We start from the raw sequence: 17,158 nt of genomic DNA, 5'->3' as shown, positions 1-17,158 counted from the left end.
GGACAAAGAACACTTTTGACTCTCCAGTACAGTACTCTTTAGCAGACTTGTGGAGACAGAGAGCCCAAAACTATGGTAAGTACAGAGCTCGATTCATTTACTTTTTATTATATGGATGCATAAGATTCAGTACTAAAACTGCACTGGATATGACTGTAAAACCTTAAATATATTTCTAATAGTTTTCAATCCAGTTCCTTGCAGCTGACTTCCTGCTTTTGAGGGCATGAAGAAACTTTTTAATTTTTTTAGCTCCTTCATCATGTGAACTGGTTTGCATGTGCCTTACTGATTCTGGCATTCAAAATTAAGGAAGAGAAAACAGCTTCTTTCAAGTCTAAGCCAACAAATTGTGTATCTAAAGGAATTCCACAGTTAAATGTCAATGTGACACCAAGCAAGAAATAGGAATGGGTCAAACCTTTAAATTAGAATTCCAGAAAGCAATTGCACTATCTTATTTTGATTCAGAAGTACCTTGTAACATACACAAAAAGGAAAAAATTCCACTCAAGATTTATGTATTTATGTGTAAATCTTCGGTATAGTTGGAGGTTTTTTAAAATAAATCTGTAGAATTTGTTTCCTTAAAAAGATAGTTTCTTTAAAATTCCAAACTCTACATATGTATTTGATTTTATAAGTATTTTATTAATAAACCAAATCAATATTTCAAGACAAGTGATTTTACACATAAATGTTGAAAAGTGTGAAATCTGAATAGTTTTGCAGGCCATCTTTGCTCTGGAAAATAGTTTAGAACTCCTGGAGTAGCTTGTATATTTTTATCATGGTACATGTGCCCAAATAAAGCAATCCTTCCTTGAAGGTAGTATCACTAAAGATGTATTTATTATTTGAAGCTGTCAATTTTGTTCAAGAGAAAAAACATATCTCATGAAACTAGAAAAATGATATCTCATGAAACTCAGAGAGGAACCCAAGCTATAGAATTCAGTATCTTCATGGGGAAAAAAGTCTAACTTTGACCATTGCAAGTAGCACTTGAAAAACAGCGATATGAAATAGGATTGAATGCAGAATACAGTTCACATTTAACAATGCTTCACAAAGTTCAGAGAGTTTTGGTTGAGTTTGTCGCAGTTTTACACAATGATCAAATTCTTCCTGAATCTGGAGCAATGGCCTCAAAGTGGTTACATAAGTAATATTTTTTTTATATTTAAAATATAAACCAGGCATTTGTTATTCTATTTATTTCTGTTGTAACGAATCCCACTGTGTAGAATCAGGTACTAAAGGGCAAAACACTACGTTTGTTTATGCCAATAATTAAATTCAAGTCACTTTACTTTAGATTTACATATGGATAAATGGGATCTGAATAGGGCCAACGGTTCTACCAGACTAGCATCTCGCTGTGCTGTTGCCTGCTGATTTCTGCTTGCTGCAGAGTCTTTAACTTGTGCTAGTCATTCAGGACCCCAAATATACATGGAGCCTTTGTATTTGCAAAACCCTACATTAAAATTTCCAAGGCAAACACACAGTTACTCTTCCGGTATGATTCAAATGTCTAGCTGCTTTCACAAAAGGGTTTGTTTAGAAACAGTATGTAAATATGCAAATATGTTGAACACAGGACTTCTGCTGTTGCCAAATGCAGTTTGAAAATAAGCAACAATTAACAGTTTCGCTTTTTGTTTAAATCTTTCCAAAGCTCCAGGTTGTTTTCTCTGAATCCAAATATGAATGACAATTCAAAGTAATGCAAACCATGAATTCATACGCTTACTATATTTCCTTGACAATGTTATATAGCACTATGGGGAAAGGAGTGCTTTCATCTTTGCAGCACAGGCAACCCAGAAGCCTCACCAAGGAAGCAAATTAGTCTTTGGTGTTCACTTTGATGCTGCATGGGTGGAAATTAATACTATAGCAATATGAGAAGACAGAAAAAAAATTTAGGAGGACAGCAAAACAAGTAACTGAAGAAGGTGGAGTGAGGAGTAGTGTAGGAAAGTTTGTTTTCTGGCAGTTTTACAGAGGTCAGAGTGGTTGGGAAGACAAATTCATTCCTGCCAAAAAAGCCAATGAACCTTTTGAGCATGAGATTGGGCATAATATTGCTGAGGCTAGCTCTGGTTTTAGGGCATACAGGAAGAGACGGAAGGAGCAGAGCTAGGTCTGCAGAATCTCAAAATCCAGATAAGGACTGAAACATCAAATTCACTATTTCATTTCCAACCATCAGACCAGAGCCAAGTTTAAACCTTAGACTTAATATAATAGCTGCTGGCAGGTGTAGCTTCATTTGAGATTGAAGCTGATGAACACAAATGAAAAAGGTTACATTGTCTTTTCACTTCAAGCCAAGGCAAGCTGTGTTGATTTCTGACCTAGATAAATAGCCCTTAACATGCCTGAATTCTTGCAGTGATACTGGTAATTCTCAAATACACTAAAAGAAGCAAAAGAACTTTTGAGACAGGAGAATTCAGACAAATCTTCTGATGCACATACAGCCAACGAAGGAATGTGGTCAATCTATGGGGAGGGAAGGGAGAGGGAGAGGGACTGCTGGGTTCTATTTAGTCATAACATTCAGATGGAGCTAGAACAGCAATTAAAAAGTGAGGTGCGGCACATTTTCCAGGCATCTCAGCTTGGAAGGCATTCACGTTTCCTCATCAGTGTTACTAACCTTGCATTTAAATTATGGCAGACTCTGTCATTCACCTTACATGACCACAGACAAAAAGTCTCCCCACAGGCAATCCCTGGAGAACAGCTATTGTACCATAACTTGCCCTGAAATAACTCAGTCAGGTTATTGCAGAGCTAGGGACATTTGTTTCTTGATATGCTTGCTAAGATTGTGTACTGTGATACTTTTGTGTACAATTTAACTATTAGCATTCTGAATGTTTCCCTTGTCAACCAAGTCTGTTAATCTAATTCTGAAAGATGCCTCCTTCAGCACCTGTGCCCATTATTTAGGCACCTAAGTCCACCATTTAAGAAGAATTTTAAAAGTTGATATTCATCTGCCACCTAACTCTGCATGCCTTAATGGAATATCCATACTGCACAATGCAAAGCTATTTGGAGGTACCCAAGGGGTTACAAGAGATCAAAATCTCCACAAACTGGAGACATAACATTGACCAGGACTTGGGCCAACATCTTCATTAAACATGAGGAATCATGAAATTCCTCTAAAGAGGAGAGCTTTCTACATCTAGCTCAGTGTGGAAGGGCATATCAACCTTCAGTCAACTGAATTAGCTTTTTCTTACAAACTTTCCCAGTGCTAACTCAGTTATGCTGGTTTCTAAGAATCTTTCTTTGTCTTTCCCCTTGTATTGTGGGGAAGGTCTAGATTAAAAAAAAAATCCATTATAAGACAGACAGACAAGGGTTTGATAACCCCATGACGAGCAGCACAAAACTACGTGTGTTTAAGAATGCAGTGTGTAGTGCAGCACATGTTCTGCAATGATCCTAATTACATTTTAAAATTGTAGCATTTCATCAGTATGCCATTCCCCATTTAAGAGGGCTTCTGCCTCATTCCATCAGGTTCACAAATGAGGTAATCTTCTCCATCTCATCAGATTTAGCAGGCCCATTTGGAAAGGACCGCCACATCACCTTCATACCAATGGTTCACTGGTTTAGTAACCAAAGCAGACATGTTAGAAAGAGGTACCTCTGGTCATGCCATAAAAAAAACTAAGCAGTGTTTAAAGAGCGCATTTAAACTAGGTCTACCCACTTCTAAGTGAGTGCTGTAATTACTAGGCTAGAGACATGCTTTACCCTTCTCTGAACTGAAGAATCCTCACATCTTTCATGCAAAGCAAATCACCATCAAAACAGAGATGGAAAGTTCTACCATCAACCACTAATCACCTTTGTTCTGGTGTTTAGAAAACTCTCAGGAGAGCTGTGGGTTTCACACACCTTTGGCTGTGTTTTCTGAAAACTGCATACAAGTAAATGGAAGTAAAGAGTGGCTGACCATTTTTAAAAAGGACTCCATTTCTCCAAGCACAAGGATGCCTCTAATTCTCTGCCAGCATGTGCAAAAATAGGGATATGAAGGATATAAGGTCATCACAATACATTTTAAGATCATTAGTTTCACCAAGCAAAAAAAGAAAAAGTCCTTGTCTTTCAGTGCAATATTTTACAACCAACCTTTGTGTCTCATGGATTCCTACTGATTCTGCACAGGAGTACATCATAGTTGATTACATGACAGGCTGAAGGTCTAACCACACTCAGAAGGGCCAGTCCGACAAGTAACCCTGTGTGAAGGGACCTCGACCTTCCTGCAAAGATCACTGAGGTCTCTGGACTTGAGACAGCCACAGAAGACCAGCAGATCCAGTCTTGTGTAATTGGGAACACAGCAGATTTTGAAACTGATTTGTGCAAAACACAACTCACAGGGCTAAGAATAACGAAATGTTCAGGATACCATTGTCTTTGTGAGCTAGGCACAATTTTCTGTCTGTCAAGCCCAAGTGGAGCATAAGAAGTAGAGAAACACTGAGTGAAAATTTTTTCCCAATCTTTAGGCTGCTTTCAAAAATGTTGTAAATGAACATCTGTCCCAATGAAATCCGAAAATGCTTTTCTGCTCACTGGTGTATAAGACACCAGGGAAAATATTGTCATGGTAAAGCTAGTCAAGCAGTGGAACAGTAGTGGATTGTCTGCAGTACTCAGTGACAGTTATGCTCTGCGCATACATAATGCCCAGTGATGCTTCTAGATTGGCACAGAGGGCCAAATTGCACACAGAACATCCCAAACATTGGCATCCTAGTTATCTTACAGTGTCTTGCTGCCAACTCGAGAGCCCCACGATATTATTGCAATGCATTAATGAGAGCCTCATGACATATTAAGGCATTTATTACTATTATTGGCAAGCCAGGACTTGCTAAATCTAGCATGCCTGTGCTTAGCCCATTCACACTGAAATCAGGCAACATCTGGGCCTATTTAATAGGAGTGGAATGCACTCCAACCTCTGTACTTTGCAACTTGGACAAAACAGACTTGCAGAGACCCATAAAACTCAGAACAACAATACCTTTGCTGAACCTTCATACGACCTTCATCCCTTAGGTTTTTTCCTATTCTTGAGTAGAGAAAAAAAAAAAGATAGAAAAATGTGTTAGGTATGTATATAAGACAAAGATAAATTACATTCATAAAAAATGTAAATGTGAAGCTGATACAGAACATACCATATTTACTTATTTCACTCCAAGATGCAAAATTACCCCAATCTTTCTCTTTGCCACCTGAACTATAAGACGAAAAATGTTGGATTTTAAGTGTCAGCTTCTCCTACTCTAATAAAGAGTAAGTTACACAAGTTAATGCAGAGCTCCCGCCTCCCTTTCCCCAGTGCTACCAAGCTATCTGTTTTTTTAAAAGCATCAAAGGTGTTTGAAGGAATTGGGGGGGGGGGGGGGCGAAAAAAACCCACCAAAAAACCCAACCTTTGCTTTCAAGAAAAAGCTCCCACACCTTGATTCCTTTCCTTGAAACGTTGGTTGCTGTTTATTAAAGCTACTGCCTCCTTCTTTACTGTCACACTCAAAGGTGGGAATTAGCAACAGTTTCCCTAATATTTTGATAACAGACTCTCATTTGAATATTGATATGAGACCTTTTTGTAGTCATTTATTCTAGACCTGTCTCATGTAAGTATATTGTGAATGTCTCCTGAAAGTTTAAGACAGATAATACAAGGATATCTACAGGTGCACTTTTTTATTTTTTGTTATAAGTTACAAGTGCAAAGTTTTAATATTTATCAGTTAGTCATCTATACTTGAATCAACAGTCTGGGATTAAGAATCTGATGGCATTTGTGGTTTCATTTCAATACAAAGTCATCTTTTTTTAGCTATTTTTTCTTATGAAAAGAACATTCATGTTCCTTTGTATTCTAATTAAGAGAATCCAACAAACTAAAAGAGAATAAAAATATTTCTCCATCAGAGCTCAGGACTCTTAACAGGAAAAATCTGAAATGAACAAAAATAGCAGCTGCCTTCAGCAGAATACCTCAATGCAAAAGTTGGAGTATATAGAAAAATAAGAATAGAAATATTACACATACATTTACAAAAAGAAAGCCTCGCCCATATTCTTGCACTGAAGTTGTGAACAATGGCCCCCAACTTGTAATGTCATCACTGAAAGGTGTGGAAAATTCATGAAAACAATTTAGTACATATGCTTAAAAATGGGGCATGTAAGGAATTTGCCAAGTTCAATCCATAATTACTGGTAAAATATTCTTTAACCATTTTGGGGGGCTTACTATTTCACAGAATGAAACGAGGATCAGAGGATCTTGTGCAACTTGGATTTACAGCTATGTCTGGGTGTTCCTTTCACTTCTGCTGACACATCTCTAACAGCTTGTCTTCCCATTAGTCACTTGTGTTATGGAGTTTTGGAGAAGTGTCACAACCTCTACAACACCATGACCCCTCTCTAAACCTCTGAGGGCATCTGCATTTTGATTTTGAAGATGAATCATAGAGAGATTGGTTTTCTTGGAGAAGAAAAATGTTTGGAAATCATGTCCCCAGGCTCTCATTTACTTCTCCTGTACAAAACCTCTCAAAACAACAACTGAGCCACAACTATTGATCTGCTCCATCTCTTAGCAATTTTTTAAACTATTTTCAAAATCCTTTTGACAATCCCTTTTATCTTTTAAAGTTTTTCCAAGCCATGCAGTTTATCTCCCAATGGTCCTATCTCTACAACTGGTCCCACCTTATCCTTTTTTGGATCTCAGTCTCTATTTCATTCATTATTCTGCCACTAGGTTTCAATTGATCTGAGTGTCTTCCTTACATGACACGAGTTTTCTATCAAATCTCTTTTCCTCAGCCTCTAAGTGCAGTTGCTAGGGCTCAAATTTATGCACTAGCCCATAAGAATGAACACTCCATACATGAACCTCTCTTAGCCCACCACTGATGCCTTTCTGCTCCCTGCTTCTCTTCTCCCCACCACAGTCAGTAGGTGGCGTATCCTCCACAATATGTGTCCTGTGCAATTGATGATCTACCCAATGGCCCATCCTTTAATGGATGCCCAGCAGAGTGGCCCTACTTTTCAGTCTAGCCAGTGCTCAACAACCAATTTGGCAGTGTGATCCTGCACAACAAAATGGAAAATTTAATTTTCCCTGTACACTTTAGCCCTTGGAGCAGAAAGGCTGGTATGTGCTGCCTCCTTATCTGTCATGGCCTGTAGCCTCTGTGAGGAGACAGCAAAACTGAAAGAGACCCTGCTGAATTTCACCTTCTTATTTGCACATACCCTGTAAACATCAAAATCAAGTGCCTGCAAATAATAGACTTGGTAAGCAACTAAATTTGCATGATTGAAGTTAAGAAAGCAGCCATAACTTCTCTGCCTCTAAGGCAAGGCAGCAGGCAGGCACTGAGCAGATGTTACAGCAACAACCCAATTCATTGTGCTTACAGTAGGTGATCAGGCAACCAGGACACATGACAGACAAGAAGCTGAGAGAACTGGGCCTGTTCAGTATGGAGACAGGAAGGCAAAGCAGACACTCTATTGCTGTCTTCAAATATCTGATGGGAGGGTTTCAGAGTCTCAGAGATGCACAGGGATAGAATGAGAGGCAATGGAAACAAGAGGCAAAAAAAGGAAAATCCCAATTAGTTTCTTTCTTTTTTTTTTTTTTTTAACAGTGAGAGAAATCAAATACTGGGACAGCCTAGAGGGGCTGCAGATTCTCCATCCTTGCATGGAGTCAAAACCCAGCTGAAGAATGGTTTGAGCAATGTGGGGACATTGGCATGGCTCTGAGCAGACAGGCGGACAATATGACTTCCAGAGGTACCTCCGTACCTAAATTATGCTGTAAGGCTATGATTTGTAATGGGAATGGCTCCTCCGTTAGAGGTCACCATTGTGCAAGCACCCAGGAATGACACCACAGAAAAAAAATGCACACAGGAATTGTACAGAAAAACTGCTGCATGAATTAGGGTTCCCTTCTGCTCAATAGCTGAAAGGTCAGATCCATCTGGCTGCAGGACAGGCGTATGATGGAAGAGGGGACACATGGCCTGCTTGTAGCTCAGGTTTCCCAGGTAGCACATTACAAGTATGGGATAAAAAGGGGAAAAGTGAGGGTAGCAGAAGAGAGGGGAGTTTCGGTAAAAGACAGGAGAGTACAGCAGGAAGGAAGTATTCTTTTTGAAAGAAGAAACTGAGTGTACCAGCAAGCCTTAAGAATATGGGGTTTGTGTACACTCTCTGCCTAAGCTAACTTTACCAAAATGACTCTCAGCAGATGGAAAACTAATCCTGGTTTTCTGCTGTGATTGTCAGAGGCACAGACGAGTGCATTCTTATTTAACCCGACTTTCCATTTATTTTGTTTATGCATTTATATGATAGGTTAACCAGTCACTTTAAAGCCAGCAGGCTTTGTGACTAACCTGCCATCACCTGCTAAGGATCAGGGTCGAGAATTCATTGATAGTCAAAATAAACTTTTTTAAAATTCCAAAGAATCAGGCCATAGAAAAGATGTTAGGCATTACACAAATTCTAGGCAAAAGAGCTTAGGAAAAATTTTGTTGAAACATTCTTTTTAAAGACGTTTGGATTAAACGGGGTTTTCATTTTTAAACTTTATTGTCTTTGATTAAAACTCCCACGGGAACATTTCTGAAGTTATTTTGTGTTTTGAAATGTTTATGCTGTGGGAACATGCTCTTTGTTGTTATTTAGGCCACATCATTGTCTTTGTTACTGATGTCAGGAATTATATGATTTCTTAGTTTAGTACAAAGGGCTGCATTTATTTTTAATTAAACTTTAACATTCTGAATTGAACATTTTTCCATATGCCTGATTTCATGTCTGACAATCCTAGAAAAATGTGTTGCTCACATGAGAAAATTCACACTAGAGAAGGTGAGATTGCTTACATGAAAGCAATTCTGAGGTTTGATCAGTTCTGTGACTGGTCAGATGGTCCAGGAAGAAAAGTATAAAAAAGAACAAAAGGCTCATATAGGAGACCTTGCAGTACAGCACTGGCTGGGAAATTACACTATGTTTGTATTTTGCTTGTTCCTGTCTAATCAACCAAGCTGTCCTGAAGCTATGCTCGACAAGTTTGTTCCTACCTTCCTTCTCCTCCATGGCAACAGTAGTTTAGGGACTCCTCTCCCAAGCACTCCTCTCATGCAGTTACTCTAAGCCTGTGTTTCTTTGTATTGCTGGTACAAATGCCATGTCCTGTAGCCTCAACCAGTGAAATTATCTGGATTGAAAAGCACCTCTCCTCCCATGCCCCAGTCCCTTTCACTTGCTCTCATTTTCTTTCCTTTCCTTGAATATTTTTAATCCATATTTTTTCAGTGACACATGTTCTATATCATAGCAGCAAACCCAAGTGGAGGTGGGTGTAGGAAAGGTTTCACCTTTCCAAACTGCAGTGAATAATAGTAGAGGTCATTACACAGCCTTCTAGCCTTTTGGGGAAACAGTTTAAAAGTGTAATTGTTAGGTGTCCCATGCCCCACATCAACACTGAGAATGTATTACTTCCTCAGAAGGTACAACTAGTTGAGGTGACTGAACACCATGACAGCATAGGCTCATTTTTTCTATTGTGAATTTTCCATTGATGTGGTTAAACTGTTGACTTACAGGAGGAGTTGTAGAAACGGTCCATAGGATGTGTGGCAAACGGATGAATGATGATTTATAAATAAGTAGAAAGGGTCTGCAGCAAGAAAGAATGCATGCCAGGCCTACACAAGGAGTTCCTAAACTCTGCACAGTGGCAGTAGTTGGACATGAAATATGTCCTTGTCTTCCTTCTCCTACTCTTCTATCATACATCTTTCTTTCCACCACCCAGCCCCTTATTCTACATCCTCATCCTCCTACCTGACACTACACACAAAACACTTCCAATCTGTTCCCCACCTCCTGACAACACAGCTTTAGCTCTACAAAAAAGAACCCTAAGTGCATCCTGCCACAGAGTCCTGCTTCACTCTGCTGTGGCCTTGATCCTGCACCCTCAGCCAGCGCTCAGAGTCTCTGCACTGACTGAACTCATTGGACAGGCTGGGAAACAGGGAGCTGGTGATTCAGCTGCAGAGTCCCTCAAGTTCTAGCTGATCAGCTGATGGGTAGTAACTGGGTGAAGCCTCTCTTCAGCCATGCGATAAGTACACGAATTACTTGCATGGAGGCACTTTATCCTGCAGTTCAGGTGGGGAGGAGGTAGTATTTCAACAGAATCAACTGCAAGCAAAACTGAGAGTCACTGCTATCACAGAATCGTAGAACAGCCCAGGTTGAAAGGGACCTCAAAAGATCATCTGGTCCAACCTTTAGCGCTACACCTCGTTTTGAAGTAGTTCTCAAACTGCTAATAGTACACATCACTTTTTATCCACTGCTCTCTAGGGGGTTGCACTGCTTATGAACACTGAGAGCAGAGAAACTATAGAGAGGTCATTAAATGTTATTGAAGGACAAAATCTCTGAAAGTTCTTAGCACCTTTCCCTTTCTGACCTTTGCAAATCAGCTGCATCTACTAGAATCAGCAGTATTTTTCAAGAAATTTTTCAGTGCAAAGGACAAGAAACTGAAAAACCTTCATTAGACACAGACAAAAATATCCGATGCTGAATTAACTGTACTTGAAATTGTGAAGCCTTGCTAAAATTAGTTCCTGTTGCGAGCATTTCTCATCTGTTGAGAAGTTTGCCTGGAAGTGTTTAAGACCAGGTTGGATGAGGCTTTGGGCAACGTGGTCTAGTTGAGGGCGTCCCTGCCCGCAGCTGGGGTGTTGGAACTAGATGATCTTTAAGGTCCCTTCCAACCCAAACCATTCTATGATTCTATGATTCTATGAAAAGATTGTGGATGTAATAGAGATTTTTTGTAAATACTTTCCAGTGCAAAGCACTATATTAGTTACAAAAAAGAGACATTACAGAATGATATCAGAGATCAGCATTACATGGTGTATCACCCTAGTGAGCATGGTGTTTGGTGAGCACTCCAGTGTTGTTGGACGTCTCTTGTGTTATTGCTGGCAAAGAGCAGAAGAAAAGGAGCTCCACTCTGAAAAGAAGAGAGTTTTCCTTCCTTATTGAGCTCTTCAGTGAGTCAGTAGGACTTGCATGAGAAAGTAATAATCTATTTTCTAAAACCTGTTAATGATGCACAGACAAAAATACACACTCCTCAGCTGCGTGACTGCCTGGGAAAATTGACTTGACAAAATAAGCCAAAAAGGTTTCATTGCAACATAAATAAAATTTCTACCATATAAATTAGGTTAAACTGTAAAATACTGATTTTATTTTTTTTAAACTTGGCCTTTCCCCCTTCATGTTTTAGAACATAAAAATACTTGTAATGTATAGTAACTAAAAAGGTAAAATTTGAGACCATGAGAAGGGCCTCTAAATTAACTGCAGTTATACTAAATAATAATAATAATTATCACAGAAGTACCATGAAAGAGGGCAGAGGCAGATGGTGAAAGATTCATGGGAACTGAGAATTTAACTTGAGACTCCATTTTCTGTTTCAGATGTTTTCCAATTTGGCCCTACTTGTGACAGGTACATTCTTGAGAGCACACAAAGTACAGAAAGATGTCAACTGTATTTCATTAAAATGCATTTTTATCTTAGCTCTATCAGGGATTTCTTGACTTACCATAATTGGCCATGAAAATCTGGGTTTCAAATTTTTTTTTTCTTAAGCAAACTATTTTTAAAGCAAAAGCAGCCTGACCACCTCTGGTACGATTTAAGCAATAGCTACCAAATGTAGGTCTGATCTTCCACTTTTTAAAAAGTAAAAGACTTTTTAAAAGAGCAATTGGTAAGAAATCATGTTGCATTAACAGAGCCTAAATTGCTCTCATCTGAAACCCTTTATTCAGAGGTTTAAGGAAAAGATTTTCAAGGGTAAAGGCCCTTTGCTACCCACTTGCCAGACAAAGCTCCTGATAACTGAGCTAGGTGATACCTGAAGAGGTACAGACATCAGCCATGAGTCCTCAGTGCCCCCATAAGCTAGTGCAGAAGGGCAAACAGTGAGAGCGTGACCTTGCCTGGGATGCTTTTTAGGAAACATGGGCTTCTATTTGCTTCTTTGCACTAAAAGATGAGACTTGAAGATTTGATGGGGGTTTAACATACGAAAGTGCAGGAAAGGAGGTTGTTAAGTTTGAGTGCAAAAGCATAGGGTGTCCAGAGACATCCCTCCCTCCCACAGGGTTTGCACAACTCCTGGCAAGGTATTTGCACATTCTTGCACATTTTTTGGCTTCCCAGGCAGAGGCAGGGAAGGACCCGTTGAGAAGGAAGGGAAGTTAGGGACGTTTTGCTAAATCTATCGGTTCCTCTTGCTTTTCCACTTCCTCCTGGTATCAGTATCTGGGGGGATGCCAAGGGAAGAAGGACCAGTGAATAATCCCCTGCCCAACCATTTACACAAGGGTATATGGCGAGGAAACTGAAGTAACTTCTTCCTTGAGAAAGTTGTTTCCTCCCTCTCTTCCCACCCAATCTCCCCTCCCCCAGTGCAGGCTCCCTCTCTTCTCCTCTCCCTGGGTGCCAGCATGCTGCTGACAGCAGCTGCTAAGATGGCCACCCCCATGCTCTCAGGCTTGCACTGGCTCCAGCCAGACTTTGATCCCTCCATGACAGGCTGAGCCCCAGCAGGGAGGCACAGAGCCCCATAAGCTTATGACAGGGGAAGGCAGGCCACAGGCATGGCCATTGCTGAGGGGCACAACATCCTGAGGGCAGGTAAAAGGGCTGCCCACCATCCCCAGCTGCCAGAGCTCCTTTTCCAACACAAACCATTCATGCCTAGCTCCCATTAGTCCTGCCATGCTCCTCCATCCTCCTTCTCACCCCTATCTCTACGGATTTCCCCTCATACACAGCTTCTAGCAATGAGGGAGAGAGGGAGAGGGAGACAGAGAGCACGCTTGCCCAAGATGGCCACCAGGTTCTGTACACGCACGCACGCACATGCACACACCCCCACCCTTGCCTCCAGCCAGGGGTTGATTGCTGCAAACTCAGCCATCACAACTACATACACATCACCTGCAATTTAGCTCTTTAAATCATCTAAGCTACCACTGGTGATCAGCTGCAGCCCTTAATGAGACACAAGTTGTTAGGATGTGAGAGCTAGTAGTGCTGTAGCAAGTTCTGTGAGTCCTCCCAGTCTGTGCTTCACAGGACTGTGTCTGCATGCATCAGGTCTCAACCACCACAGTGAACTGTGAGCTTTTGAGGGGGTTTTCTGGTGCCTGGTGTTCCTGTTTGGTCTATTTGGAGTGTTTTCTGCTGCCGTGCTGCTTTCAATTCCCTCCGAACTCCTGCCGCTGAACACAGGAGGCGGAACACAGAAGCACTGACATTGGCAAAAACGGCACAGCACGCAGGGCAAAAAAGCCTAATTCAAAAGCTGCTTAATCTGCGCCCCCTGCGTGAGTGAGCTTTTGTACTTCTAGGGTCAAGTCACAAAAAAGAAAGACTTTTGGCTCTTTGCATGAAAGATTGTTTTGTATGGCAGGTGCTTTGCATCAGCTTTAGATGTCTGCAGGAAGGACTGTGCTCTGGAAGGAGTGATTTATTACAGTGTGTACACCCAAGCTGAAAACCAGGAGCTTAACATGCACCTGACTGTGACACTCTGCAGCATGCTGGGCTTTCCTTCGTGACAGAAATATGTCCTTCAAAAAGCACAGCTAGGGTAAGGAGACTGCCAGGGTCGTTTGACGACTTCTTGAATTTGCCTATTCTACCTTTCTCTTACATAGAAATATATGAATAGTGGAAACAGATTTGTTCACTCCCTGTTCAGACAAATATAAATATAGTAATGACAGTCAATGGTCATAAGATTATAGAAATTGAACTATGACAATTTAAAAGAGCCACAGCCAGTGACTTGAGGAGCTTTCAGGGAATTCTGCATATCAGCTGTCCAGAAACAGTATCTGCAAAGCCCAGTTGTTCCTGTAAGGATGACGTGCATGTGGACACAAGAGAATGCTGCTAATATGCTCATGACCACATCAAATTCTGTCAGAAATACTAAAACCACCTTCGAATGGCAGCCCAATGGAAATGCAACAGCACATTTTTCAGGAAGTCTAGCCCTGTCTGCAGACACAAAGATAACATAGGCTGACACTACAAGAAAAGTTTGTTCTCATAACATGCTGTAGCAATTGCAGGTAGAAGCTCCTGCCAGTATTCAGGAATATCACGTTTTTACTGAAAATCAGATACTTTCCAAAGTGATACTGCAGCAGGATCACTGCAGTGGCAGGGTGGCACTTTTTCCCCAGACCTCCTGACTCTGGGTAGTGGCACAGCATTGCTAAGCAGGACTGCTAGCTCTTTGCCTTGCCTTCTGATAAGGTTCACATACTTGAAATGTGATCCCCCAGGAGCAGCATAAAACCGGGTAGACTGTAAGTCTCTCAGTACAAGTTTGTACGAAGAGATGATCAAAGGAGAAATGTCATTTCTGCTGCTGCTCCTCGTCTGCCACGAGGAGGCAAAAGCCCCATGAGAGTGAGGAGGAGGCAGGAAGTGAAATTTCAGTGAAAAACTCTGCTAACGCTGACTTTCTCTTCCTGACCACTCCGCATATTTGCGTGTGTTGTATATTACAGATATACAGAGCAACACTATTCTGACTTAGGAAGGAGATTGTCAAACTTGCTTTAATGATATTAATGCACCTGTCCAAAGTTGCTCTCCCACGTACTTTTTTCCCTATATATACATGGTTTAAGGATTACCTGCCTCAGCCAATCATTTCTGTCTTTCTTCTCCCACCCTCACTCACCACTAATTCTGTTATGCTGTCTCACCTGTTTTAGGATCATGTATTAGACTAAGATCAGTTAAATGAAGCAGGTTAAAAATAACAAAGAATAAAAGATATCTTTATTTTGTATCATTTCACTGCAGTTTACACCACCTCTAACAATGGTACTGACACAGCTGTGGAGGTAACAAGATCCTGACTATGATATTCTTTGTGAGCATTGAATTGGAGAGCCAGAGGTGTTCAGATGGGAGTGCCCAACTTTTCAAACCACTTCAGAGCACAGGACAACATCAGTAGATGAAAGACACCTTAAAAAGATGGACTAGCACTTACGGCAGAGAAAGTCAGTGGGGCCCTTTTTCTTCCCTTTTGTCTTTTCTCTATTTTTGACAAATTTAATTCTTAAGCAGCCACTTTTCCTGAAGGTACATGGAAACAGTAAGCTGAATAAATGCTCTGATAAAAAAAAATACCTGCAGTCATAAAAGTTGCACATGGGAACAGTAACACACTATTGCTATACTGGGATTTAGATGCTGGGTTTGGTCTACAATGAGTCTGGAATGTCATGCTTATACATGAGAAAACATCATCATTATTGGTATTCTTGTCTTGCTTGTATATAATCTTGTGATTTCGTTGCTGCTGGTGCTGTTTTTGTAAAAAAATAAAACAGGCAAAATATCTATAAGCTGCTTTCAGGCTTGTGTGTCCTGTTCCTTAAAATACTAATTCCTTCAGATTCTATCTTCACTTAAAAATAGCTAATTCCCCCAAATCACTCACAAACATCCTTCACAGAAATAAGGAAATAAGAGAGGATCCTGGAAGCTGTTGCACCTGCAAGTGTAAAAAGAAGCATATGGTAGACGTTGCAGACGGGCAACTTTCACAGGAATTTCACGGCATAAACAGTTATTTTCATTGTGTTTGTTGCAATTTATATTCTCAGTAGCATTCTATCAGTTAGGGATATATTTATTTCTGTGTATTGGATGAAAGAGAAGACGACAGGAACTGTCTAGCATTCAGAGTTGCAAAGATGAGCTCGTTCTTTGATCATTGCATGATTTGTCTAGCACTGATACCGTGAGCAAACTCTTGCAGCCATGTTTACCCACACAGAATGACTATATTGCTACATTTAGCACTTTAAAGCAGTTGTGAAGACCGCCAGATAGAATAGCAACAGTCACAAAGTCTAATCTGCCTTAATATTAATAATAAATGCTTTATCATCAATGGTTATTGTTTATTTTCACAAATAAATATGATTTTTATATACAAAATAGTGCTTAGCACAATGAATAGCATAAAGAACAGCATTTCTCCCACTAAGACAAAACCACTGCGTTATGTAACAAAAAAAAAATAGTTATCACTGGCAAGTGGCAAATATAAAACATGTGGCAGTGTTTTTTATCTCAGATGAGATCTGTCCAGCATTCTAATAAGCTTCTGAACTACCTAAAATAGAAGTTTTTGTAAAATTAAGCTGGAAACATCAAGCATTTCCAATGCTTTTTTTTGACATCCAAAAATGTTTCAAAAAATACTAAGTTGTGCAGAAGGAGAAGTGATAGACAATGAGGAAGAGTCAAACAACCTTTTATGAAGCTCAAAGACACACAATTTTTCTTCTGCAATCTCATGCCTGTGCAGAGCTCCAGCAGCTTCACTGAGCTGTATGTAGTAGAGGGTTCTGCCCTCATGGTTTGGGTTTACCTTCAGCACAAACACAGGTTTAGAATTTCTTGTGAAACTTATTTTCTCAATACTGGTTTTCCTATCCTGTATCATCCTTCAAATTCTTTGATTTATGTAATGAACTCACAGGCAAAAGGACAGAAGAAATGTATGATCATAGTTTTTAAAAAAAAATATCTCCACATACAAAAAGCTTTAAAAAACCAGCCAGCGGAATCTCTTGAGATCCTACTGGCAAAGGTGGGAGCAAGCAAACACATTAGCTGACACCTGGTGAGTGGAACTGAATGCATTGATTCTCGATGGCAGCAAGGGACTAGACTTGATGACCTAAGAGGTCGGTCCACTCCTATCTTTACAATTGTAATTCCCACACGCATTTCATTAGCCATTATTCTGTAAAGACTCAAGCTTGTATGCATAAATATAGCTTCCCAGGACTCTGCAATATGGGCTAAATGCAATACTTTTAGATATCACATGGTGAATACTGCTGATGGCAGCAGCAAAACAGTCTGAACACATTTTAGTTCCCTTTTCCCCCACCACTTC

At 40.2% G+C, this 17,158-nt stretch overlaps 1 protein-coding gene across 2 annotated transcripts in view; it reads left to right on the top strand.

Moving 5' to 3' along the window:
- FYB1 (FYN binding protein 1) overlaps nt 1–17,158 on the top strand; it is a 68,734-nt gene continuing 51,576 nt past the window's right edge. For both annotated transcript variants that reach the window (XM_054810316.1, XM_054810314.1), the window contains exon 1: nt 1–75. In XM_054810316.1, coding sequence (XP_054666291.1) covers nt 73–75 — 3 coding nt within the window. In that variant the 5' untranslated portion in view covers nt 1–72. The remainder of the gene's footprint in view (nt 76–17,158) is intronic.

The sequence above is a fragment of the Grus americana genome, chromosome Z (assembly GCF_028858705.1).
Source record: "Grus americana isolate bGruAme1 chromosome Z, bGruAme1.mat, whole genome shotgun sequence".
In the NCBI taxonomy this organism is placed as follows: domain Eukaryota; kingdom Metazoa; phylum Chordata; class Aves; order Gruiformes; family Gruidae; genus Grus; species Grus americana.
Note: the sequence above shows the minus strand (reverse complement) of the source record. Positions and strands in the feature narration are given on the sequence as shown.